The sequence below is a fragment of the Cebidichthys violaceus genome, unplaced genomic scaffold (genome assembly GCF_023349555.1).
Source record: "Cebidichthys violaceus isolate CVI_PGR_0920_01 unplaced genomic scaffold, fCebVio1.0.p SCAF_23, whole genome shotgun sequence".
In the NCBI taxonomy this organism is placed as follows: Eukaryota; Metazoa; Chordata; class Actinopteri; order Perciformes; family Stichaeidae; genus Cebidichthys; species Cebidichthys violaceus.
The window spans coordinates 2,584,411-2,611,413 of NW_027176406.1; the positions used below are offsets into that span (position 1 = coordinate 2,584,411).

General features: G+C 42.1%; 2 protein-coding genes across 6 annotated transcripts; one reads left to right on the forward strand and one right to left on the reverse strand.

Moving 5' to 3' along the window:
• Positions 1-21: 21 nt before the first annotated feature.
• Positions 22-12,299, reverse strand: ezh1 (enhancer of zeste 1 polycomb repressive complex 2 subunit). 4 transcript variants are annotated; one of them, XM_068718638.1, is made up of 20 exons: positions 12,151-12,299; positions 10,355-10,538; positions 10,050-10,175; positions 9,355-9,477; positions 9,104-9,221; positions 8,691-8,930; positions 8,034-8,136; positions 7,593-7,756; positions 7,364-7,455; positions 7,096-7,258; positions 5,716-5,900; positions 4,136-4,227; positions 3,812-3,840; positions 3,562-3,687; positions 2,334-2,512; positions 2,119-2,214; positions 1,935-2,016; positions 1,769-1,849; positions 1,574-1,658; positions 22-1,432 (listed from the first exon to the last, which is right to left on the reverse strand). In XM_068718638.1, the coding sequence occupies exons 2-20, from the start codon at positions 10,532-10,534 to the stop codon at positions 1,372-1,374; spliced, it is 2,325 nt and encodes a 774-aa protein (XP_068574739.1). In that variant the 5' UTR covers positions 10,535-10,538; positions 12,151-12,299; the 3' UTR covers positions 22-1,371. The 4 variants fall into 4 exon arrangements, with proteins under 4 accessions (XP_068574739.1, XP_068574740.1, XP_068574737.1 ...); XM_068718639.1 differs by lacking the exon at positions 12,151-12,299 and adding an exon at positions 11,514-12,104 and having other exon boundaries at positions 1,534-1,658; XM_068718636.1 differs by lacking the exon at positions 12,151-12,299 and adding an exon at positions 11,514-12,103.
• Positions 12,300-15,438: 3,139 nt separating this feature from the next.
• On the forward strand, positions 15,439-20,325 carry ramp2 (receptor (G protein-coupled) activity modifying protein 2). Of its 2 annotated transcripts, none has more exons than XM_068718864.1 (6): positions 15,439-15,601; positions 16,219-16,281; positions 16,432-16,461; positions 18,271-18,303; positions 18,466-18,643; positions 18,765-20,325. In XM_068718864.1, exons 1-6 carry the CDS (start codon positions 15,442-15,444, stop codon positions 19,012-19,014), a joined length of 714 nt encoding a protein of 237 aa, XP_068574965.1. In that variant the 5' UTR covers positions 15,439-15,441; the 3' UTR covers positions 19,015-20,325. The 2 variants fall into 2 exon arrangements, with proteins under 2 accessions (XP_068574965.1, XP_068574964.1); XM_068718863.1 differs by having other exon boundaries at positions 15,441-15,601; positions 16,216-16,281.
• Positions 20,326-27,003: the final 6,678 nt, after the last annotated feature.

The following is a 27,003-nucleotide window of genomic DNA, read 5'->3' on the forward strand; positions in this document are numbered from 1 at the left end:
CTCACAGACTAGAACAGCATGTTTTAATGTATAAAGTTAAACTTTTATTTTTATAGGCAGACACTGTACATAGCAGTAAACTCCATTTTGTTCATCCTTTTTGAGAAAGATCTCATTTCAGAGTGGGCTTTAATGTTTTATAATGAAAAACAGGGTGGATAACAAATCTGGACATATAAAACAAATAAGGAAGATGATAAAAAGATATTTTACATTCACATGTGGGGGACTTTAATATTTGGTCAAACACTGATAATTTTGCTTTTCCCAGGGTCACAACCTTGCAAAAGGTTACCTTTAACACACCTCTGTTAATTATGCAACACATCCACACTATTTCAGCCTTTTTCTGTGTGGACTCATTTGGCACTTGATTTTTAAAGGACGACATTTACTGTGCGACTTGTTAATGTATTAATGATTTCCTTCACAAAATGTGAAGTCCTCAAGATCATGTAAACATGATGATAAATGTCTGATGTGCATGCACGTTGCTCAGAGTACCAATAAAATGGGTTAATGCGTAAAATGAAAAGAGGGATGAGATCTCTTCACCATCATCACCACAGGTTACATTCAGTCAGTCGGTTTCTTGTCTGGTTGCCTATTTTTGCAGAACAATGATATAAATGCACAATAACTTATCTCACCATCAAGATGTGGTGGCGATGCTTGCCGCTGAAAAAGTTCCCAGAAGAACATACAAAGCTGTCAAACCTGGTCAAGTTCTTCTGAGGAACAGGCAGCGGGTAACATCGCACTACAATACTGAGAGAATCTGACTGAAGCTAATGCTGTGGCTAACATCGTTTATTGGTTTTGCTTATCCAAGAGACAGCACATGCATTTTACTGATCATCATTAGGTACGATGTAAAAGCTTGCGTTACGTATTGAGAGGTCAAAGAAAAGCCGGTCTATAAGTACAGTAACAAAACTGCTTAGAGAGTAACACACTGTATGATGGGTAATCACAACCTCTTTGCTTTTAACAAGATGAAACAAAAAAAACACAAAAAAACGTGATCCTCTTGGTGCGGTAAGCGATACAGATTAATAGTATTTCCACTTTAAATAGTTTAGTTTTATAAGCTTGGTGTATATACTCTTGCAGGCAGATGGGCGGGTTTGGGCAGATGAGAGGGAGAGCTGAGTGCTGTCACTGAAGGAGGTGGCATGGTGTCTGCGGGGCGGGAGCCCCAGCAGACAGCAGGGAGGGACTCTCTATTTTTAGAAGTGCAGCAGAGAGGGCAGAGACAGCGACTGTTCATTGAAACTCGTCAGCTAGATGTGGCGCTACAGAGAGGGACAGAAGCATTAGTGGGTGGCTGAAGGGTGAGGGAAAGGTTACGGAGGTAGACAGCCGGTGTAGCTAAGCCATGTCTACCTCCCTTTCTATTCCCACATATTTGAGGGCATCCGCTTGGCTGTATCTGAGGAGGGAAGATGAAAAGTCAGAGTTAGTATACAGGAACTACGGAAACTGGTAGATTAGTTTATCACAAGGTACCGCACGGCCTGGTTTTTATTTTACTTTGGACCTGCTGGAGTCACTAAAAGGCCTGTGACTCTACCTGTAGTCAAAGAAGAGCTCCTCTCCTTGCAGGATAGCTCGTTTGGCAAAGATACCAATGCGGTGGTCTCCATTTACCATTACCACTGCAATAGCAACAAACATAGCATTAGCCAACGAAAGACTGCTTTCATCCCACAAAAGCAATCTAAATTCACGTTTGACTCCGTAGTAAAACAAACTGATTCAGTCTTACCTTTTGCGTAGCAGTTTGGATTAACTGAATGATTTGCAAAGCGGATTTTGTTCCCCTTACGCGTTGCATCCACAACAAAGTCTACCGGGAGACATGGAGTGCATTGAAAAATGTGTAAAATAACAGTGGTGGGGTTATGAGCAGTGGAGAAATAGGGAATACTTGCCATTGTTCAAGTTGAAGAGGAAGCTGGACATGTATTTGTCATAGATCCTTCCGCGTCGGTCCGCCTCATCCTGGGAGATCAGCTGCACGTGCACACACACACAGGAATAATAAACACTGTAAGTACAAAACTTCAATCGAGCCTAAAAATATATTTTGAATCTGACAAAACTGCATGGACTTGCCTCTCCGCAGTATTCAGAGATGAACTCATTCTTCTGAACCGGCTCTTTGATGAAGGTGCCCCATCCGGCGACATCTGATGGAGCCAAAAGTAGGTGCTGAGAGAAGTCACAAGTAGGTTAGGACTCGACAAGTCATATACCAACTTCTCTGCAGAATAACAGAACATCAGGTTTGAAACATGTCACCATTTAGACCTTCGAGCGTCCTTGTGTACCTTTTTCAGGCCTCTCTGGATGCTGCAGTTCTTGCAGGAGATGGCTTTGCTGTCCCAGTGATCTGCAGTGCCGCAGGTCATGCACAGATCTGGGTCGCATTCCCTCACGGCCAGGTAGCAGGGACACTGTTTAGTGTTGCACTGCGTCTTACACCTGCAGCCTGGGAAGCGGTTCTGGCCTGGAAAACATTAGGACGCGCAGCTGCTCTGAAAGACTATACATTATATGACTTGGCAGAAGACACAATATGATTATGATAAATAATTCCACACCATAATGCAGTTGCAGCAAAGAAACTCAACGGCCGAGTAAAGCTGAGAAGCCCATCACTCAGAGACCTCTGCTGGCAGATATGCTGAAATACAGTTTTGCAGAGGAAACACAACACCCTCCGGGCAGATGAGTGGAAGGATCAGGCAAGAATAACCAAAATGTCTTTCCAGCAGTCTCCGCTTGGGGAAAACTGTCGGTAGGCATTTGCTGTTTCAACCTATGAATCCCCGGCCAGTGTGGGTTTTATGTGACTGTATCATCAAGCGTTGTTTAGCTGGAGCTGCCTGACTCATACTGATGTTGGAGATGATGTTGTATATCAGGCACAGAGCCTGTCACATCCCTTTGATTTCTCTCCAAGTCTTCAGAGCACACACATGTGCAACCGGGGGCTGCTTCCTGTTTGGCCCCGGCTCTCCTCTGCTACGGGAAAAGGCGAGGTAACAGTCGGGCAGGGAGGGAGTGAGGAAGGGGGGGGGGCGAGCCACAACAGATGAGGCGAAGCCATCTTTTTCCAAACCCTTGCAAGATATTTTCATCGTACGTCTTATCCCCGTCCTCTGCTGTAAACTCTCCAGAGGGCAAAATAGAAAAATGCACTCCTCCACCATGTGGCCATTTCGGAAAACACTGTTCTAGGTCATTGCTGCTGCAGCGAATGCCTCATTGTGAACAGAGCTCTGTATTAAACACCCACCTATCCCCGGCCAGAGGACAGTTTCTCCTCTGACTACTGCCAGAATACTGCAGAGTCGTTTTACATTCTGCTGCCGTGCTCTATTGTGGCCTGGAAAAAATGCTTTCAGTGGAAAATGTGGTTATGACAAACAATTTCCCTTGAACATTACAAGGCAGAGCGAGCTACTTATGTCTTGTTGTTTGTGGAAAAAAGAAGAAGCATCGAGCACACGGGAGAATGGTCGCACTGGTGAATAAGAAAAAGGTGACACTCACACTCGTGCTCGCACTGGCAGAACTTCTCACAGAAATTCTGGGTCATCACACACGGGCAGGAGCTGTCGCATGGATGGTCGGGGTGATCACATGGCTGGTATTTGTACACCTGATTGGACGAGTTATCTGGAGCAACAGAGGACAAAGCCCTCAGACTAGCACAGTGAACTGCGTCATATCTCAGAATGCATAGTGTAGTAATAGTTGTGCTGTGGCGTTTTGTTTTTTTTCCTTTCTCAGATGAACATACCTTTCTTGAGCTGAATCTTTGCCCATAACCTGCCACATCAAACAAACGAAACAAAGACAAGGTCAAAACTCCTTTAACTTGTTCCAGACCTCTTCAGTTCACTTTTCATGGCTTATTATGTGACAATAATTGAAATTTGAAAAGTAAATGCAGTGTAAATACTGATGCAACAGTGCAGAATACATTTAATTATTGATTTGAACCATTGTCTATTCAGAGAGCTGTCGCTGAGGGCTCCCTTTTGCAAGCGATCATGTTATCTTAATGTTTCTATCATTCAGCAAAGGGTGGGCCAGCGAGGGAGAGCAACAGGAGATATCATGCCTGTGTTTCCGCTTCTTCTTTTGGGGCGCGATGCCTCCATCGACTGAAGGAACACGATGGATCAGGACTTCCTTCAATGCAAACTCATACACCTGTGGAAAGTGACAATGACATGAACAACTACAACATATCCTGCTAATTAATTACAAAAGTACACTACTGTGAAGAAATTCTGTTTTTCTTCATTGTAATTACATTGTGTCATGTTCTGCCCCATCAAGCGGAAAAGCACATCGCCGCGATTACGCCATAGAACATCCTCCCCAAGGCTGCTTCAACATGTCTTACTTTTATCTGTTTTTTTTTCTTTCCTGCGTGTGTTGTGCTCAAAAGTAAAAAGTTTTGAAACTTAGATGTTGTAATATGTTCTCTACAAGCCTTGTTACGCACATACCCACATGCCACCCATTTGACTCAAGTCTGAGAATGTCTAAGGCTGACCGACTGCATCATGAGAAAATTTGGGAGACGTCACATCTGGTAAGCATCCGTGTTTATGGTGCCACATGCCATTCTCTCTGTAGTCAGCCCAATTATCCGCACCACAAAACCACAGGCACAGGATACATTAGCTATTATACTCACACCGGCCCAAACACAACAGAAATCAGCAACGCAAGTATGCTGTCTACTTCAGTTATGCAATATTTACAGAAAGTATTTGTTTGTTCATTGTTTAACATTTAAACCACGATCCATAACTTATATAGCTAGTAAACAGATGAGACAGCTAACAACTCTGTCTCTGCTGTACAGAAATCCTCTTGCTTCTATTTCCTATTTGTCACCATTCCCTTTCCATGGGTTTGTTTTATGTGGGTGCCTTTTCTCTACTAAACTGTTGAGAGTTGTTACATCTATTTGCAGCCTTTATCTCACTCCAGCATCTGGCATTTTAAAGAAATCAATCAAAATCTGGTCTTGGGCGAGTATTCCTGAAAAAAAGTTTTGAAGCCTTTTGTGCCTCCAATGGCAACATTGTTTGGGTCTGAAGACTACAAGTTTGAAATAAAAATAATCAGGAGGTTATTTGCATTTGGTAAGAAATTAGCGTACCACACCGCACCGCATCTCTACTTAGGGCTAGCAGCTCATTGCTACATTAGTTGCTATGTGGGTGATGTAGGTGGCAGGTTGTGGCTAGGAAGAAGAATAAAAAAGATGATATCTCTGGTTTCTCTTTTAAACTATCCACTATGAGTGTGACTTTATTCCTTTAAGAAAATTCTGATTTTCATCCTGCATTTACCATAATTTGTTTAAATCTAAGCCATAATTTGTCATGTGCTATCATTATTCAGTAAGAGCACGTTACATCATTTTTTAACAGTGAATGAATAAATCATAGTTAGAAACACCTGCATCTTCACTATAACCTTAATATTTAACTTCTTGCTGTTGTTAAACACGGCCCCCATTTACCTCAATTCATCGAGACTATTCTCCGTTTTTTGATTCTCCGTTTAATGTAGAACACCTAAGTCTTCTTTAAGACTTCAAGGTAACACAGGGTGAGTAATTGATATGCAGATTACCATTTTGTGGGGGAAGTATTCCTTTAAGTGTGTGAACAATTTTACCTCCTTGCAGTTTTTTGTGCCGATGAGGCGAGCAATGGAGCAGAAGTTGTTGAAGTATGTGCCGTGTAGCACTCTGAACAGTGACTCCTCCGCCCCGCTCCACTGGACCGCACAGCTCGCCTGCTGCTCCCCGTCATCATCCCCTGGACGCAGCTTGGTGGGAGTCTGGCATCGCGAATTCCCCTCTGTTACGCACACAGGAAAAAAGCTTTAGTATCACCACTCTTGGCAAAAAGTTTGGTTCATAAAACTCTTTTCTATTATTTTGTCTTGGTTAAAGGTTTTTGACAGCTTTTTTTTTTACCTGCCCACACACACAGTCAGGCTAATACAACCCTACACTGACACACATGCAGCTATTTCTGGGCGCCATTTTTGTGTTTCTGCACATGCACACACACACACACACACACACACGCGCGCACACGCACACGCACACTCACACTCACACTCACACACAGACACACAGGGGACTATTCCTTTGATTTAGCTTTTTGGATATTCAAAACGCTTGTACACCCACAGCTCGAGGCAGAGAGCTGAATGTTGCTTGGCAACAGGCTGAATGCAGCATTGCCGTGGCCACATGCTCCAGCACTGAGTATTTTTATTAATCTGCTCAACAATCTGTTTTTCTCCCCCCACATTATCTCAACACGTGCGAGGGAGACTGCTGAGTCACTGGCTGAGCACGAGTGGTTTCCAGAACTAACAGGGACTTCCAGTGAGGCCCTGTTGGCGATGAACAACAACCTAAGAGGTCCGGAGGAGGAGGGGACAATAGAGAGCCAGAGGAGATTGCTCTTATTTCCCTCCCGCTGTTCTCCACATGAACATATCAACAGAAATGGTAAAAAAAAACAAAAAACACCACCACAGAAGGAGGAGGAGGAGAGGGAACAATGTGTTTATGTTGGGGCCGTAGCATGCAAAACTAATGGCTGGTTTATTTTGCTTGGCAAGGGAGAGCTGATATTGAGAGTAGATTGAGGGAGGATACAGAGGAGAGAGCAGGATATGACTTGCAAGCTATCATCTTCAGCCAAATTTCCCTTTTCTGAAGGGCAGTCGGGGGAGACAACCTTCCAGAAAGGGAGGGATTCGGGGGAGGATACGGTAAATGATGCCTCCACTCAGTCATACAGTGATTCGCAAACACAAATAACTGTGTTTACTGTGTGAGGCCTCAGAGATTTACTTTGGAGTAGCTGAGAAAAAATGTTAATCTCAAAACAATAGGCAACATATAGCAAAAAGCGAAGTAGAAATAAAAAAATAAAAAACCTATAGATCAACTGAACCTCATGACTAGAACAGAGAAAGCACCTGGTGGTTTCAAAAGCAGATCCAAACCCAGTTGCTGTTGGATCCGAGCCCTACCTGAGGATGAGGTGGTTTCATGGTCACTGCAGCCCTCTTGTCCTTCCTCAACAGACGCAGACGGTCCAGGACAGCTGGAGCTGGTGGGACGCTGCTGCTTTCGGCGCCTCCGAGACCTTTGTGACCGTAGCATATTCTGATCCACGAACTCTTTAGCCCCTTTCTTCAGAGGAGGACAGGGGAAAGAGTAAACAGCATGTATATGTAGCATGCACAAAAGCGTACAGAATGGCACAATTAGGTTACAATAGTTGTGAGGTTGGCATACCTCTAACAGGAAGCAGTCAACACCACATGGTTCAGTCTCTATGCGGATCTCCTTACTCTTCCTCTTGTAAACATTGGGTGTAGCATGGAAAGCTTTATGAAAAGAAAGAAAACGTATTTTGACTTGCTGTTGTACATCAGTATGGTGCATCAATAAGTATTAATCACAATCTCACTGGGAAACATCACACTGCAGGAGAAATAATAATCAACATAAATCAAGCCTTTACGGTGGAGGAAACAGTCGTATTTGAAGCAACGTCTGCAGAAGAGCGTGTGGAAGGAGTGTAACGACTGCTCCCGCTGTACAGACTTAGCAAAGGGTCCGTCCAGGTTGGGGGTGCAGAGTGGGGGCAGCTTCACCAGGCGGGGGGGCTCCAAGAGGTCCTTGTACCTGCGGAGGGTTTTAGTAGAAATATATCACCTATGTAAAATTCCTTTACCGCAGCACTGCTATGAATTGAAGTTGGTGTGCTGTGAGAAGTCGTAGGTGTTCCTTTCTAAAGCTCTTTCAGATGCTGATCCAACTGCTCCTTTGAGTCAGAGCGCCTGAGAGGGAGCCACCATTATTACTTTCCTCCCCGACAGCTTGCGTCTCCATGGTGAACACTAGGCAACGGCCTGTTCAGCATTGTGCACATGGATTCAAAGTTTCACTGCACTTTTCTTACTTTTCCTTCAGCTCCTCCGTGGTGCCCTTGTTAGGGAACATTGAGGCGATGGCGGAAAATATCTTATCGTTGGGGACCTTCTTGGTGCTGGACAAGTCCCTCACTTTGAGAGACAGAAAGAAAGAGAGACGGTTATACAAATAACAGTTTTACCCGCATGTCATGCTTTGCTACAGATTCACAAATAAATCTTATGCAATGTGTTCTTTTAAACATTTTGCAATGGTACAAAAGATTTCCCAATTCTCAAGGCCGGTTAGCAAAAACCGTGGTGTTATACAAACAGTGTAGTTTTCTTCTTTTTCCCCAATATGTTTTATTCATGAATGAGTTTGTGAACCAGTGCCTCAGTGACTGTTTATCTAGGTGTGCTTCCATTTCACAATCACTAAGTTTCACATAAAGCTTGGTACGAGAGGTCAATAAGTTCTGTAATAAGAGCCGGGTCATATCAGTGTCATGGACGAACAGGTTCCCTCACACACCGTACCCATGCAGGGACAGAGGGGCAGCTTCAAAGTAAACAATGCTGTGGCAGGGCGACCTTGCGGCAGCTGTACAGTGTAATGAGAGGAACAGTGCCAGCCTTGTTCATGCTGCAAGCCCCTGTTGTTCTCTCACAGGACAAAGTCTGAATGCAGCTGAAGACTTGCTCACCCTCAGTGGTGCTCCTCCTCTTCCTCCTGATGAATGCCACACCACCAGGTTTGGCATCTTCCGAACCCTCTGCTGAGCTCCTCCTCATCGCTCTCTCGTCCTCCTTCTTTACCGTCACCTCCGCCGCGGGCTCTGCCGCCGTCACCGCTGCTTCTTCCTCTTCCTCCTCCTCGTGGTCAGAGTACTGGCTCAAGGCCTCCACCAGCTCTTTAAAGACCTCGTCGCTGATAAACCCCCCCTCTGGGACACAGTTAACATGTCAGAAGCTAAAGTGCCAATCCTTTAAATATTAATTTATGTTTTCAACGCGCTTCCAGGGCTGCATCATCAGCACATAACAAACAAAAAGTCCCAAGGTAATGCTGCAGTGATATAAGGTATGACAGGCGCTACATTATTCATTCAACACACACCTCTGTCGCCATGGACACCATCGTAGTTGTCGATGAGATCCTCCAGGAAGGCCTCGTCCTGTTCCAGCACCTCGTCGCCCATGTACGGGATGTTGTGAAGGAATGTCTCATCCTCCACCTAAGAGACAAAAACTCCCATCAAGACAGGTATGCGACCAGCTGATGGTGCTTGTCACGCCACCACCTGTGATCCTTTTGAGGACACTACGGCCAAAAAAATGTCAAAGTAGCGTTGTAATTTGATGTCATACCATGAAGTTGTGCTGCAGAGGTGACCAAGAGTACATGAAAGGAATTCCTGCCACTGTTGACAGTGGTCTCATGGCAATGGCTTGAGCTTTGAATTCTGGGAAGCCAAACTCCACTGTGCACATCTGTAAGAGAAGCGGCGGTGCGTTGGGGATGACAAGGCAATAGAGCAGTCCTCAGCATTATTGGACAATTTTATAACTATACAATCGAATACACATGCTGCGCGACACCCCAACAGGGGAAAAATAAACCCAGTAAACGCAATAAAGGGACTCTGACAGCACAGGGGAAGAGAAAACTGCTGTCATGCCCTCAGGTTACTGTTTGTATTATAAGCTCCCACAGGGATAGAAACCACACTTAGGCTGCATATTATGATCCATTTCTGGCACACAGCTTTGTTCTGAGATATTTTAGGAACACTTGACAACCAGGTGGGAATCAGAGCAGAACACTGGTGCTGCTAAGGAGGATGCAACATGACGGAGACGAGGAGTTGTTTCTCACAAGACATTCACACAGTAATATAGAATTGGACTACTTGTAAAGCCAGAGCAGCCTGGGCAGAAGCAATTGCGGCATAGTTCACATCTTATTTTCGTTTTAGTTTCAGATTACTATAATAACCCAGGTTATATGAAGTTATGTGGTGCAAAGGCTATTATTTTACTCTCTTTAGAGCACACTCACGCACCTTCTTGTTGGCCAGAGCTCCACCAGATGTTGACAGAGGGATGGACTGAATCCTGAGCCTGGACCACTCTGCATTCAGGAGATTTGTCTGCTGCTCAATCTTTTGCCTGTTGGACATGAACAGGGTCTGGAATCAAACAGAACAAAGAGCATGTCACAACTCCTGAAAGACACAGAAACACACACAGTGAGTGCTGCATACAAAGAACACTTATACTGCAAGCCCCTGACGCCATGCATACACTACACATGCATACATTGAACAAACACCTGTTTGCAGCAATGTTAATAATTGTGTTGACCCACCTTGACCTCCTCTACTTTTTTAAGGCGTTTTAATTGGCGAAGGCGCATATACTCAGACTTGACCCTCCGTCTCCACTCCAGCAGGCTGCGGGAATGTACGAAGGAGGAAGGCTGGGGTTTTGGGGCTGGTGGGGCAGCATCTGTGCCAGGCGCTGGAGCTGCAGCAGCTGTTTCCTCCATGACTCTTTAAAAAGACAGAGATACTATTTGGCCCACAAAGGTGTTTAAAAAGTGATCATCAAAAGAGTGATCGCATCTTGGACATTTATTTTATGAATTTCCAATAATATTCCTACAAGGCTTTTCAAAGTGTCTGTGGGACTCAATTGCAAGCGTATAGTGAACTTATCAGTTATCACCACCTATTCTATCACAATAATTCTCAATAATACAACTAATAGATGTTGGTATGCTCACAATGGATAGTTTGGTGTAACAGTCCCACTCTATAATTTATGTTAAATTACTAAGTCTTTATTACATTATAAGGCGAGTACAACATACTCTCTCCCCCTGCATCTCACAGACATGAAACTTCCCCATTCACCCTTACAGGAACGTGAAGTCTATTTGAAAGAGTGCCCCCCTCTGTCTGCAAAACAAAACTGACATTTAATGTAAAAAAAAAGGGTTTGACACTGGTGCTTTAAATCGCTTTGGGCAAGACTGCAACTGACCAAACAATGAACAAACAGACCCATCGTGTGCGAACAAATAAGTAAAGTCTAATTATTTAACAGCAACGGGGCATGATCCACATTGCTCAGGAGTGGGCGTGCCTCTTCGAAAAAGCAATATGAAGCGGAGCAGAAAAAGTGCGTAGTACAGTTTTTTATGTGTTTCATAAGCACATTAGTGCACATCAACTTCCCTGTCTGAGCTAAAACAGTATAAAAAATAAGTACAAAGATAAAACTGCGCTCGGGAAGCTGATCTAGTGCATTTTTCTGGATTGCGAGACGTGCACACGTTTCAGCCTCAGCTATGAAGTGCGCTACGTCCTGTAGCTGCAGCCCTGTTGAGACAGAGCCACACAGAATCCATTTAAATGTGTAACACTTTAAAGACCTACGCACCAGGCACCGCAATGACAGCACGTTTTTCCAGCGGACGCGTGTGCACGTCTGCCCCTACATCCAGTGTCGCAGTTATTAAATACCTTCAAATCCACGGCTTGCGTCCTATTTGTTGCGAAGAGATCGCAACGCGATCAAGTCCCTGTCTGGGTTTTTTTCTTTTTTTTGGTTCTTTTTTTTTTTTTTTTTTTTACAGTCGAGTCGAGATATCCGGAGCAATTAAAAGCGGTCTTTGCTATGGATCTGACGCAGATATCGTATCCACACGGCAAGGGGATCTCAGAGAATTCCCTGCGTTATCCATTGGCATGGTGCTGGAGGTTGTTGTTGTTGTAGCTTACAAATAGCTGCGCACTGTCGAGCCAACCCGAGCAAGGAGGGTGACGTCTTTATTATGATCACAGCCTTTCCTAGCAGAGGAGGATTTATGACTATTCTGCGTCCTGGGAATAAAAAGTAGCGTGTAGCAGCAGCCACGGCACAACCATTTACACGCGCACACAGGAACTGATGCAACTGTCCAGAGTGCTAGATCGCCATCAAAATGCGCGAGGGCATGACGCTCGATGGGTTTCGATTATAGATTTTGATCGGCATTTTAATGCAATGGTTAAAATTAATTAATTCATCTCACAGTCATTTTTTTTGTGTTTTTTAAATAGCACAACAAATACATTGCTCACAACACAGGAAATATATTCACATAATAGTTCTAATTACCCCGATTTTGCAGATTGTGTTGGTAAAATAACTGTCCAAAAATATTGAGAGTAGAAAATGATCAATAGTTGAAAACTCCAACAGTGGACTTCTACGGAATGAAAAACAGTTCAGCTGTTGTTCCGCACTCCTCCTCCAGGGAGAGCCCAACGCATTTCATCGTCCGTTTTTATTTCAAAGGCTGGATGACGGTCCTCAGGCCACTGATGCCTTCACGTACTCCACGTAAAACCCCAATTTACTTAAGGTGACAACAGTATTTATGGTCGACCAGATTAGTAGAAGCATTCCTTAAACGATATACATCTATTCAAACGTACATCTTTTTGTGACAGTGTGAAAAACAAAACAGGAAATACTAAGCAACATATATTCCACATAAGCTATTTGCATATAACCAAAAGGATGCATTTCATAAATACATGTCCATGATATATTGCTATCACTCCTCACAATATATATATATATATATATATATATATATATATATATATATATATATATATATATATATATATATAGTCACACAATCGTTTCTCTTTCACAGACTTTCAAACTTAGGTTATTAGGAAAACATCTCTTTTAAATACCTCAATCAGAAAAAAAGCATATATTTCAAGGATGTTAGAGATATGACTTGAACATATTTTTGGCAAATATTTAGTGAGTATCATTTCTCAAGACCATTTCCCTGACTATAAAGAAGAGGGGATATTCCCTTGTGGACAAGGTCACATGCCTTCAATTATTCAGTGTAGAACCATGACTCTATTTATTAACTTATTTATTATTGGTTGTTTCGATGTTGTTGATGCTTGAGGGCAACAAGTCAAGTATCAATTTAAGCATACATGTAGGCTATATTGTAAAATGTTATCTTGCATCATATCTCACAGGCTGTAAATATATGCACATTATTCTCTTTATATTCACAGTTCAACAGTATATATATATATATATATATATATATATATATATATATATATATATATATATATATATTCAACAGTTTGGTTTATTTTCTAGTTTATATTTTTCTAAATAAGCCCTAAATTGATAAAAAGAAACCACAAAAAATGCTACTCCTGTGGCACCCAAGATGGCACTGTTCACCTACTTGTCTTCCCATGACACAACATGTGCTCAGACACATGTCTAATTTGGATAAAGAAACCTGGTCCGACATGGTCTCATATCATGCTATACCAACACGACTGCCTCAGTGTGTTTCTCTAGGCTCTCTGGTTCTACTGTTAATGCCATGCATTCCTGATTAGTAATGATGCATTGAGAGAGCAAAAGTCTCTCATATGATAAGGCATGTTTGCCGTGTCGACAGTTGTATTTGAAGTAGCTCGTGCCACGTTGATACCGACCTGTCAAACGAAAGCAAACACACACAGGAAGATAAATTTGGGGAGCATGGCTGTTATCAGCAGGATGTTTTTAATTCTCTATCATGTAAACAGTGTGTGTTGGTCTTGGCACCTGTCATTGTGGGACTCAACATGGTGCAGCTTTTACGATCTTTGACAAAGGCTTGGAGATGAAAAGAATCACGAAGCAGCTTGAAATACCCCCGTTATTTAAAACATTCTATTCATGTACTATATGTACGAAGCATCTCTTCATAAGAGTGACGAGCCAATTAAAGATTCACTTATTCTGCTTTCCCCCGACACAACGTTTGAAACATGTCAAGCTCGTCCTTGTAGACACAGCCATTCACAAGTCAACTTCACTTTGAAAGTTTGATGCAGATTAATTGAATTGTATGTTTGTGGGATTTTAAAATTCCAGTCACATACGAAAAAAATGTAATGTGGAAGCAATTTTGGCCCAGCGCTAGCTGGCTCTCTCCCAAGTCCAGCAGCTGAGAAAGAACACTCATCCTTCAGTGACGTGGATGAGTGCAACAGTTTCATTTTGGAGATCCCTGCCGCTTCTCTTTACCACAGAGACTCAGCGTGACGTCAGATCCAGAGGTGCTGGGAAGGGGTTGCTTGTCATCAGATGGTGCAACACAGCACAGACACAAAAACACATATTCCTCACTCACCAGCAGTGACAGTAAAGATCATCAGAAACACAAACCCATAAAAGCATGTGTATAGGTCGTAGGGAGTATTGCTGCATATGTGAATTAAGTTACATAAAGCTTTTTGTGGTTCCAGACGGAGCCATGCAAAATCAGTTGCCTCAAGTGATGTCACTTGAGTCAGCGATTGCTGGGGCTGAAGACTGTAAGTTTAAAAATCTGGCCGTGTGACCCAACCACCTCAGTTGGCCCCTTTCGACACAAAGCAGCAGCTGCTCCACTCCGTGCTCCCTCCGGATGTCTGAGCTCCTCACCCTATCTCTGAGGCTGAGCCCAGCCATCCTACGAAGGAAGATCATTTTGGCCGCTTGTATCCAAGACCTCGTTCTTTCGGTCACTACCCAAAGCTCATGACCATGAGGGTCGGAATGCTGCTGGATTGGTAAATCAAAAACTTTACATTCCGGCTCGGGTCCCTCTTTAGCACAATGGTCAGGTACAACGCCTGCAGCACTGTTGACACCACACCACACCGCTTGTCCATCTCCCGCTCCATTTTACCCTCATTCAGAACCTGAGATACTTGAACTCCCTCGCTTGGGGCAGTGACTCACTCACAACCCAGAGGGCACAATCCACCATTTTCCAGCAGAGAACCATGGCCTCAGACTTGGAGGTACTGACTCTCATCTCGACAGCTTCACACTCTGCAGCAAACCGCCCCAGTGTGTGCTGAAGTGTGGGCTTCATCAGCGTTTTCGTTACAAGAAACAACCCTGGTGGTTGTAAATGTAAACATTCCAAATGTTCCTCAGTTTATTTACTGTTGCGGTGTATGTATATCAGCTGACAGGAGTTCAAATTGGACGATAGCAATTCCCAAGCAATGCATTTCTGTTGAAACGTCTATAGCAGGGACAATAAGTAGTTGAAGCATGAATGCTTTTAGTTCAAGACTGCTCACATGCTATTAGTCCACATGTGTGTGAACCCATTATTGACATCAAAATATTGATTGTATCAATAAAAGCATGAATCAAAGGCAAAGGTAGAGAGACAGAGAGAGACAGAGAGACAAAGAGAGGGTGGGGCTCTCCCCAACTTCTCTCTTTCTGTTGTGAAGCAGAGGGTGGGATGAGAGAAAGAAGCAGATAAAGAGAGAGAGAGTGATGGTGGTGCACCAGTGGACCACAGTAGTTCTAACCTTATCAGAGGCTCTCTGTCCCATTGTGTGAATCCGCCCATCCTAGGAAATGAGGGCTTCCTGTTGTTTTATAGAGGCTTCCTGCAAAAAGGTTGAGATATGTAATCCCTACCCACCAGGGAAGACGAACAGAGCGTTATTAGGCAAAATGACAGCCACTAGTTTCTCACTCATGATTTCTGGGTGTTTTCTGACTCTTCTCATCTGGGGTAAGTCGACGATTTATACTGTCCATTTCTTTACTATTATATGATACAACTTCTTTACTTGCCCTCTATCTCACCTCTCAAGAGGAATGCTTTAGGGGCTTTCTATGATTGAGTGGCTTTTAGAAAGGAGCTTAGCGAGTCTCATGATTTAGTTTTATACTTGAACAGTTTGGTTTAAAGGCCATAGAGTGATTTTGACCAATCTGTCTCAACTCATTTGGTCTTAAAGAAGAATTTGTGTTACAGTGGCTGTTGTGAATGTTATCGCCAGGTCATTACAGTTGATTTTATGATTCATGCTGTCGTTATTATTAGCTCCTATTCATGAAATAAGGTCTTTTATTCTTGTGGGAGGTGAATGTATTGTAAGTGTATACAGTATGTCCTTGAGTTGAATATATTAAGATTTCCTCAAAAGAGTGGCAGACAAAGGGAGGATACATTGACCTCTTCACTCCCTACAACTTACTCCTTGTTATTTCCTTTGCCTCCGCTACTTTCACAAGTACTGAAATTTGTATACACATGATTATCATCATAATTCAATTTAATAGGTGCAAAAGTCTTTTTACTTTACTTCTTTAATCCAATAATATATTTTATTTCTCTTATAGCAGGATGCACAACAGTGGTTTGTCTGGTTAATGACAAGTTAGCGGCGCAACCAGCCACAACGATAGGTACCGTATGTGTAAAAAAAAAATAATAATAATAATAAAAAAATAATATATATATATATATATATATATATATATATATATATATATATATATATATATAGGCTTCATGATCATGCATACTTTGACTAACATCACCTCCTTTTTCTACAGGGTATCACTCAACAGAGACGACGTTTGCCAGTAAGATTAAATCTCTTTTGTTTTACACTTAATTATTGACTGTAAACTAAATGTCTGTGTAATAATCTTGCCTTAATAATTCATCTGAAATATATGAGTTATTTACATGTTTTATATTTTAGTTACAATAGTGATTATATATATTTGTGTGCACTGGGGGATTGTTTTGGATCAGTTCCTTAAAGTCATTTGCTTGGCCTGGAACTGGCAAACACAGAGAGCAGAGCACAGCGATCCTGTTTTTTTTGCCAAGATCTCCCCGTGTGTACTATCATGAGAATCCAAGACAAACTCCTGCGGAGGTCTCCACCAGTGAGGGGTCAACAGCAGTAGACACGAGGCCCATAGTGGGTTTGAGTCAAAGGTTAATTTAAACCTCATTATGAAAAGACCCCACCTGGCTCAACTTCCTGAATTTGTTCGTCATTCACCCCATGCAACGTCTGTGATCAACGCATGAACTCCGGGTTGTGAAACAACTGGAACTTTGGAGCAGCGCCCCTTTCACTGTTCCTCCTCTTGTGCCTTCCTTTTTTTTTTTTCCCCCTGACTGTCCCCCCTCCTTCCCCTGCCAACTCCCCCCAACTCGGAGCTCCTCCTCTGCTGAAAAGACACATTTCCTGATGTCATTACTAAATCAAAATGCTGCTCGGCAAACAGATGTTGTGAGAGGCCCAACATGTGGATTCAGTGACATAAATTAACAAGTTGGTCGTGAGAAAACAACCTTACATTCCATTTTTCATTCAATCAATGAAACCACCTCTTACACAGCACTCTTTAAAGTGGTAAGCGATGACAGTGAGAAACTACTTTACAGATGTAGCAAAATCATCAGACATAAAAAAAATAACTAAAGTTTCCAACACATATGTTGGAAATATCAGTTAGCTGGCCTTTTAAACAGCTGGTCAGCTCTGACTAATAACTTCTTCTTTCTTTATTAATTAACCTAAACATGAAATCATCGTTGTCTGCTCAGCACACCCTGCAGAGTCATGATTACATCCACCCCAAAAAGCTACGCCCTAAATGTTTACTTATGTTTCCTATTTGGCAGAGGCAGCCCAAAAGGCAAATAAATCACATGCTGTGAGCTGGCCAGGCCCTTCGACTGTGAGAAACTGAGACTAAAAAGCAGAACAAGAGTTAAAGAGTAAAGGGTTTTCAGATGTGAGTCCAGCCCAGCTTGGGTGTGCTCCCTTTTATTTGGGAGAATGGAGAGGACAATCTTTGTTGCCTCCACCCCGTTAAAAAGGGAAGAAAATCCTAGGGAAACGTGTGTTGGAGAGGGGAAGAGCGGCTGCCAAGGCGCAGGGCCGTCAGACAGATCTTCGGAGAACATCTGGTAACCGCGGGTAACACTGTTTGGACATCTGGTAACCGAAGGTTACACTGCGTCTCTTCCATCCTGTCGGGTTTCCTGTTATGCCTCGCTGTACACAGTCTAAGAAGTTTAGGTTTATTATACATGGTCACCGGTTGGGGAAATCGCACCTTTATTCATTTTTTCTGACATGAAGGGAGCACTTGGTTTCATTGGGGTATTCCTCTCCTTTCTCTGCGGTGAGTGTGTGGTCTCCCTTCTACAGCTGCAAATGCCTGCCTCAGTACTAGACATGTGAAGGAACTCATGAGCTACAATAGACTGAAATACTCTTTGCATTGGAATTTGCTACGATGTATGTCTTTGATGAACTTATATAATGAACTGAATTACATGACAGATTTAAAAAGAGTTTATGTCAACTGCCTTTACTACTTGATGTAAAGTTTTCAATCTAAACATGCTATTCTTCTCTGTTTAAGATACCACTCAAGCAGAATCTACCTTGTCATTTGGTAGGTGACATAACTTTAAAACATAATACATAGTCATATAATCTTATGTCATACTGTAAACCCAGAATTTAATGGGTATCTTTTGATAATGTCCAGCACATATTTATTGTCATTTTCTAATCTCAACCTCTCTTTCTCTGTCCAACTCTTCAACTCATACAGCTTGTGGGAATAATTCTCACAGTTGTTGGCACTACTGCAGCATATGTGTTGATTTTCATGGTGCGCCAACAATGGATTGCCTTTCCATGCTGCTTGACCATGTATGTCTCCCCAAATTTAATTCCGCAATGGAATTGCTGAACAGCACTGACTGGTGCACTTGGGGCAACGTGAGCGGGTAAGTAGTGTGTGTGTGTGTGTTTATATTTGCAGTTAGTTCGTTTTAACACGAAAAATATTGCTAAATATTTGCTGATGTCTGAATCCTCCTCTGCACACTCTCTGTCTCCACACTGCAGTTTGTATAGTAACCTAAGCCTTTGCACAGAGGAGATATCGGACTGTTTAGGGATCCCATGGCCCAACCCGCTGGTGGAACAGACCTTTGTGGACATTCACTCCAGCTTTTTCAAGGATTGTCCCTCAGAGGAGCTAAGCGACCCACCACCGGTCATCGTCTTCGCCCTGGTGATAACTCCCATCTGCTTGATCCCCGTCATGGTTAGCCTTGTGGTGCTCAAGACCAAGAACGGGGACGGCAGCTCCTGAAAATCCCGAAACTCGGCTCCTCTCAGAATCATCAAGAATATCATTTCCCTTTCCCCAACCTGAGGGCTATAGCTCGTTCACACATACAACGCAGCTGCGCTTTCATCTCGCCAGTGACTTTGCAGAGTACTGAGATATCTGAGATATCAGCCACGGAGGAACCCCTTAGAGGAGATGACACTGATTAAGAGTGAATGTCATAATCAGTGGCATCACAGTGATTGTGTCAATAACAACCTCCCCGACGCTAACAGAGACATACTGTGACAAATTCTACATTGATTGACTGTGAGAAAAGTCTTGTTTTCAACCACTCCACTCGAGATCTGAACATGTATCTATTGGTCACATCCATTTTGCACACCCTATTTAGAAAACAGAGCTTGATTTTTACTGGAGAACCCAGTATTCAGGGTTATATTGACAAAAGCTGTGGAGCTTGCAAAAGTCAAAATGTGTCTGAGTTGACTCTTCTCATTGTGTTGGACAGTAGTCGTGTTGATCAAAGACAAGGTCATCTTTTATTACTGAAGCCCTGAACTCTCCTGATGCAACTGATTTTTGCAGCCACTCAAACTTAACCCTGCTTTGAGCCACTAACTCGACAATGTGCAGTACTTATGCAAAAGACATGTGCAACCTAGACTGTTTTTCAGAGTGAAGTTGATACATGTATGTGTCCATGTTTGGTCTAGGAAATGGGTCCTCTATATGTGTACAGAGAGAACAGGAAAATTAGTGTAGCGTGACGCATGGATCTGGTTATGTGAGTCGTAGCGTTTGAGGTCGGAGGTTACAGGTGGGACACAATGAGTGGAATGCCCAGAAAGGGAAATTTCTTTTCCTGGTATTATCTAATTTTGAACCGTAAGAAATCCTACAGCACTTTCCCCTGTCTAAACACCGACAATCCTCATGATCACATGATGAGCTAATTGAGGCAACTTTTCTTTAACATCGCCATCCAGTTTGGACAGACGGACGGAGAGACATACAGACAATCGTCTGTGCAGCCATGAAACAAACACTGAGCAACGACACAAAGATATAAGTGTTATCTTTCGCCTGAATCATGAAAATGTGGTTATGTTCTGTTCAGTCTTGAATGACGATAAAGCCACTGTTAGGTGCTTTCAGATTTGGATCAAAATGTGTATTTATATAATGTGTTATAATTATGCCATTGTCAGAACTTACTGACTTACTGTACCATCTGAGAGAACACATTCTGCCTGCTCTCACACCATTTACTGTATGTATTTTGATATACTTTTTTATATTTTATACAATTAAATCTATAGTTGGATTGTCTGCTGTTGCTTGTTTTTATTCATCCAGACCGTCGGAGGAATGAAAGCCATCAAAGCTGGTTCTTATTCGGTTTTAGCCAATCATACCATGAAAGGAGCACATTGTATTCAGTTCAGCTCATGTTCGTCACGACAACACATTGACAGTGTTGCAGCTTCGTTCTGGCTAAAGTGCCCTTTAACCTTTGTCAGTATTTGATTAAACACCCTTTTCCCTGGAGTGCAGTGCAGATGGCATTGCTTTGGGCCTCAGGTAGTGTTACACTGTATCTTCAGTAAGCAGTACATTGTGGTGCAGTTGTTATGCTGCACATGTGCTGGTGTAGTGAAGGAAGCAGTGACAGCAGTCATGTATCACGCCCTCATCTGGCACACACAACATTGCAGGGTGGGCCTGTGTTTGTCTGTGCGTGTGTGTGTGCGTCTGGCAGGGCTGGGTGGGAAAGTGTGTTCGGTGACCTTCTTCCTCTCTAGATGTCGGGTCATACTCGTCCCCACCCCCTCCTGATCTCATCCAATTCTGTGTTGCTCCTTACTGTTACAGCAGGCCAGAAACCATTTCTGGTGCCTCTATGCAAGCTATGATTGTGAAAGCAATGGCCATCATATTCGATTAGACACATTACATCAAATGTTTCAGCAAACAATGTGTTTGGGTGTTCAGTAAACCAGTCGAATACCCACTGTCAATATACAGTACATGAGTTTGTGTTCAGTTAGGAAACCCTGCCCTCTAGTGGTTTAATGTGATATGGTGACAGACTGCTTTGTGACTCATTAGCAGCACATAACCAACAAGACAGTCATCGCTAAGAAAAAAAAGAAGTTGCATTTTAATTAAAGGTTAATTCAAAGTTTCTGTGTACAGACAAATAGCTCATCTGTAAGCCAATATGTGTAAATGTTTAGTCTACAGAAAGGGGTTGGCCTTCAACATTTGTTTTACCAGATATTTGTTTACATTTTAGCAAACTGGCAGCATTAACAGTATGCTGAATTGGCTAACAGCAGTTCCTGTTTGTAATGTACCCATGGATGTGTGGAAAGACGACTATCATTGGACCTTGATTCTGAACAAAATCTAAATGTTCTGGAGTTTTAAGGAGTGTAAAATAATATACATAAAAGACTAATAGCTAAAAACTGATGTAAGTTACTGTGAAAGCTTACGATACAAACTGAATGGGCAGCAACAGTACTGTGAAGTATGCTATCACTAGGACTCCTTCAAGGGAGTACATGAGGCCAATAGGTTATTCTCCTGTCCCTCAGCAATGCCGCAGCACAATTACACACCATGTTGAGATGCCTCAACTTGCATATAAATCAGCTGATCTGAACACATTCCCGTGGGCCTCAGTTTCAACGATCTGTGCTGACACTGAAGTGGGACGACTTGATGCTGTGGGGTTGGAGCTGCTCTCTGAAAAGGACAAGGGAACATGTCTGGAGTTCTCCACATATACAGTATATCGTGTTATGTAACACCCGACAGTAGTTAGTTAGTAGATAGTTTTGATTTACAAAGATTGTTGAACTTTTATTGACACCAAATTAAATATCAAATGCTGCACATGTAATTGATGAAGCTAATTGCTGTTATATTTAAAAAGTTATTGCACATTGAAAACGCACCTGTCATACACCTATTTCATTATAGCTTGATGATTTAACAATGATGATAAGGAAAATAAAAAGTAAAAGAAGAACTGAAGCTAAACAGTGTTTCAGTTTTACTTTTTGGTCGTACTTCCTAAAAAAAACCCCCAAAAACCTAACAAACCACCAATGCCACGGTGGAAATGTTACGTTAGCTATAGGCAGCTTAGATGTTAGAAAATATATATGGCACACCCATGTATACAGGTATGTACTGTATATTTTTAGAATCGAGACAGACGATATCAGAGACCTTTCCCTCTCTGCAGTGATCACACCCAAGAGCCGCAGCTGCGTCTCCAGTGGCAGCTTTTGGCTCTGGAGCCTTTGCCGGGGCCTCTGGGTCACTTCATCGAAGGAGCCGATGACTGTTATGGCCCAGAGATCTGCCAGAGTGGTTGGAAGGACAGCAGGTAAGGGCATCCGTACATCAGCTGCTGGCTCCTTTGGCAGACCTAATGGTGTTGCTGGGGACTTTGGCTGTGGGAATAAGAAGTGGCTGACAGTGGCAGCTTCACTGCTTCTTATGAAGGCGCATTCATCAGCAGCATCAATGATCACATCTGGGCAACCTCCACAGGTGGCCAAAGAAAGTCAAGGGTCCTGGAGTTTGTGCCAAATATCGATGAGTTATTGATATCGTGTTGGTTTTACAGATGTATTTATTCATAAAAACAAAGTTTATTGGAGCACTTCCAGACTGGAGTTTTGCCAGACTTGATGAAAATGAAAAAATTGCAGCCACTGATGCGAGTCATTCAGTGTGACACGAGTAATTACTTTGTTGTGCGAGATCCAGACAGCTGGCACTGCTGTGTCAGAGCTGACCCTACAGCTGGATGAAACCAAATAGGCGGCTCGATCGGTGGAATAAATTCAAAGAAATACAGGCATGAACAACCGTGTTCTACTGCCAGCTGATAATGTGAGTGACAAGAGGCAGAAATATACTTCTGTTCTTTTACGATGATGGAAAACCGGTGAAGGTCGACATTAAGATCCAGAGAGATTTATCCCTGAAAAAAACAAGACCCGGAGCTGCAGCTGGACAACTTGAAGGCAGAGCTACCTGAAAAACAACCAGCAGGAGCTGGCAAAATCTGAATCAGGAAATAAAAACGATGCAAAATGCCAGTTTTGGGAGATTACCTAAAAGCTGCCAATGGTAACAACAAAGAGCAATATCAACAGCAAAATAATTATTACGTTCATTATGAACATTTCGGGGGGGATTGGTTTTGGAGGGAGGCCTGAAGGAATGGACTAATGGAGCTAGTGCTGCTAGCTACTTTCAATGGAAAACAGTTGACAACACTGGGCTCGGCTTTCGGTTGATTCCTTTCAAAATCTAGCTTACTCTTGGTTGTTGCTGTTGTTGCTGACCACCATTTATTCACCAGAATAGATGATCACATCACACGGCAGGATTTAAGTGTTTCTTTTTCGATGAGAACAGCTGAAAGAGCCGTTATGAGAGCATGAGGGTGAACGGCAAGAACAGTAAAGTTGCGGGTTGGAATGTGGAAACAATGAGCTGAACCTTGTTTTCGAGCTCTGTAGCCTGAGGGGAACAGCAGAGTCAGGTAATAATTCTCTGTGGGTTCATCACTACAATCATGTTATGATTCATAACTAACAAATTCTGATTACAGATGCGCAAAGTAGTAACATTGGGTGGGTTTTTCCATTATTATCTTGGATCTTCAAACAAAAAACAACAACAAGGACATCACTATTTCCATGACATACATGTGATGATCACTGCTCTCGACCTGTAGTTTGCATGCTTTGACTTAATGTGTGCCCTTGGAGGTAATTTGGGGTCATATGGGTGATAACATGAATGCCAGCATGTTTTGATGGTTTAATACTTTGAATTGAATTAGGTTCTAAAACGATATGTATTACAGTCTTAGAGGCAGTGAGAAAGAAGCTTTGTGGCAGATCAGGTTTTCTTTAATAATAATGCAAGTGTACAGTAGAGAACTGTAGAGAGTTCTCCCTCAGGTTATCTGTATTGTTACATGATACACATCTACACAATGAGAAATTATCAAAACAACAAAGTAACGCAACGAGACAACTTCCAAAGCCTGCTAGGAACAACGTGATCTTCGACCCTCACATCTCAGCCAAACTCATTATGGACAGTCTGCAAAAAAAAAAAAAAAAGATCCGCTGAAATTTTTGAAAAACAAAACAAACTTGCAGAACAGTGCAACTCTAGCTTATTTATTTACTGTTTTACCCTAGACTCTCTAGTGGGGAACCGGACTGAGATTGAGTTCTTATGGACACAATTACAACTTTGCTGCTTTAAAGTCAAAGAAAACCGTATGTATACATTTTATTTTACCGTCACTGTGGTATCCAGTGCCTTGAGAGCATTAAACTGTAAACTGTGTGAATACACTTTATATCAGACAGGGCCTCTAGATGGCAGTCTTTGAGAACATATTTAGGAGTTGGAGTCACTAACAAATGGCACTTTTTGAGTATACTTCCATTCACTTCCATGATCTGTATTATATTGCCGATTGTACCCATGGTCATGCAGCGGTTTCGGCTGTTAAAGGGCTGCAGGTCACACCCAAACAAACCTCATGCTATTGAAAATAAAGCGTTTAAGCTTCTGTTTGGACACTCCTAGTTTGAGTCAATATACAATGCAGTTCTCATGCCCTGTAGGGTTTGTTTCAAAGCAAATAGAGGGACGGAAATCCAAACTAGCTTGGAAGCTGAATCTTTAATGCAGATAGATTATGATCGGACTCACCGAGTCAATGCACTCAGAGCTTTGTGTTGATCGGCCCGACTTTGTTGAGAATCAGAAAAATTAAAATGAGCTTGTCATTTTTTTCATGCTCTGAAGAGACACAGCCACTGCGCCGTTTTGGTGGTGATGATAAATACAGATTGTACTCATAGCACGATAACTACAGCATCAGTTCAACAGTGTGTTACAAAAATACAGAAATACCAACAAGAAAATGCTCACAAAATTTGAAAAGGTTTCACAAGTTTAAACCTGTTTTCCAGGTTTTCTGTTTTTTCCTCTCCTATGCTCATCTCCTTGCAGCGGCTTTAGCTGGGGCCTTACTGTTGTTTTAGTGTGATCAGCTGATGAAAAGAGAGACTGTGTTGCGGCACCTCCACCCATCCACCTCCCTTTCCTCTTAGCATCCGGGAGGGATTTTGACAGATGCTTTCACCATGACAAACAGCTAGATTTACCGCTGTTTAAAACAGCATCAGTTTCAATCCACCATTGCTGAGCTTCTTAAGTTTATCTACACCGGAAAATACATTTCTCCACATATTTTTTGTTTCCTGTTTAAGAAGTAATCTTAATCCCACTCTGTTCTTGAAAGATTTTTTCAGACTCGCAAAAAGGAAATTGCATAATGCACAAAAGAATGCATTTGATATAAAAATAAAGAAAAAAATCCATCTCTGCATGCACAGGGGCACGATTCCCTACACTCAGCAATGCTCATCACAAAAGCACTCAAACACATATACTGTACGTACAAAACGCAGACACAAACACAAAAGCACTCCCTCACAAATACACACAGGGAACAATTTGATACAAAACATGAAAGAAGACTTATGCGCAGGTATAGTAAACATAGAGGAGAGATTGAAAAGAAAAATATGAAAGGAATGTGTGGGAACTTATAATTTTAAAGCTGTGACGAACAAAAGTTTCTGCTTAGTGTCCCCTCATCTGTTTACAGGGGCCGTCTTTCATTTCTCTGATACACTACTCAACAATGCTTCAGGCATTGAGCCTAAACAGGCCTCGTTTATGCCTCTATTTTATGTATGGCTTTTATGCAAATCCAACGGTGACAGTGACTCAAAAACCTTTGATCTGGGCTGCTTTGTGGCTGGAACAGTTAATGCAGCAAAAGCATCATGAATCTAACGGGGGAAAAAACACGATCAGGGAGGCAGCGTTGACATTTTGAATAGAATCAGGGGAACCTGATAACTTTGCCTGTGATGTAAATTAATGCTGCCTCCTGCCCGAGAACCCCACATTCTCCTGAGGTTAATGACTGTTTCTACACTAAATTGGCTGAGCCATTGCAGCAAAAACAAGTTGTTAGATGATGAGATAACGCATCGAGATTGTCATTTCTCACCAATTAAAGAATTATAAAGCTTTTAGTCAGCGTAATGAGTTGCTGAACAGTCAAAATAATGGGATCTTCACCCATTCATGTCTCTTTCACCAAGTCATCAAAGCCCCTGCCAGGATCATAATTGCAAAAAACAGAAAAAGCAAACGTATCTATTCATTTTGTCCTTGAATATATACTGTTTCATAAAAAAAGAACCAGTGAATGTGTGTTGAACAATAACCACATAACTGAAGACGTTTTAGTGTTCCCTCTGGTTCTGCCAGGATGGCCAAGCAGACAATTAAAGCCCTCTTTATCTCAAACACCTGGGAACAAATACTGTTCTACTGAGTGTCTTGAAAACTGATTTTAATGGCAAGTTTTATTTGGCAGAATAATTTTATATTTCTTTTCATTAGGATATATTATTATTATTATAAAAAATAAATAGTAGAGATCAGTCAGTCTCTGGTGTCCTTACTGCGGTGCTAGATACAATGTAGCTGCAAGTTACTTAAAGAAAAAAAGAGAAATCCAAAGCAAAGATGTAAAAATATTTCATAATCATATGCTCTAAAATAAAATACAGGTGGTTATTTTGAAAAAAAAGGCAACCATGTAACTTATTGCATTACAAAAAACTATTTGAATATGATGCATGTTAAACCGACCTCTTTAAAATGTGGTTAGTCTCACATGTTCACATGTAATGTTTGGTGTACTATAAACACAGTATTAGCAATGATGGATATGCTTTGATGTTGGGCAACATGAGACAGGGCGTGTCCCCATGCTGCTCTCTTATAGCTCCTATGGAAGAAAAAAAACAGCACCCTTTTCAAATCTAAATTTCTCCCTGAAAAAGTTGTATTCAAGTATTTCATTAATTT

Excerpts from the sequence above, each read along its gene's own strand:
- ezh1 (XM_068718638.1), bottom strand. The coding sequence starts at position 10,534 with ATGGAGGAAACAGCTGCTGCAGCTCCAGCGCCTGGCACAGATGCTGCC. Across the intron at positions 9,222-9,354 it reads CTCTGCAGCACAACTTCATG|GTGGAGGATGAGACATTCCT; the intron begins GTATGACATCAA and ends TTTGTCTCTTAG. Across the intron at positions 2,017-2,118 it reads TCTCTGAATACTGCGGAGAG|CTGATCTCCCAGGATGAGGC; the intron begins GCAAGTCCATGC and ends GTGCACGTGCAG.
- ramp2 (XM_068718863.1), top strand. The coding sequence starts at position 15,442 with ATGAGGGCTTCCTGTTGTTTTATAGAGGCTTCCTGCAAAAAGGTTGAG. Across the intron at positions 15,602-16,215 it reads TCTGACTCTTCTCATCTGGG|CAGGATGCACAACAGTGGTT; the intron begins GTAAGTCGACGA and ends TTTCTCTTATAG. Across the intron at positions 18,644-18,764 it reads ACTTGGGGCAACGTGAGCGG|TTTGTATAGTAACCTAAGCC; the intron begins GTAAGTAGTGTG and ends TCCACACTGCAG.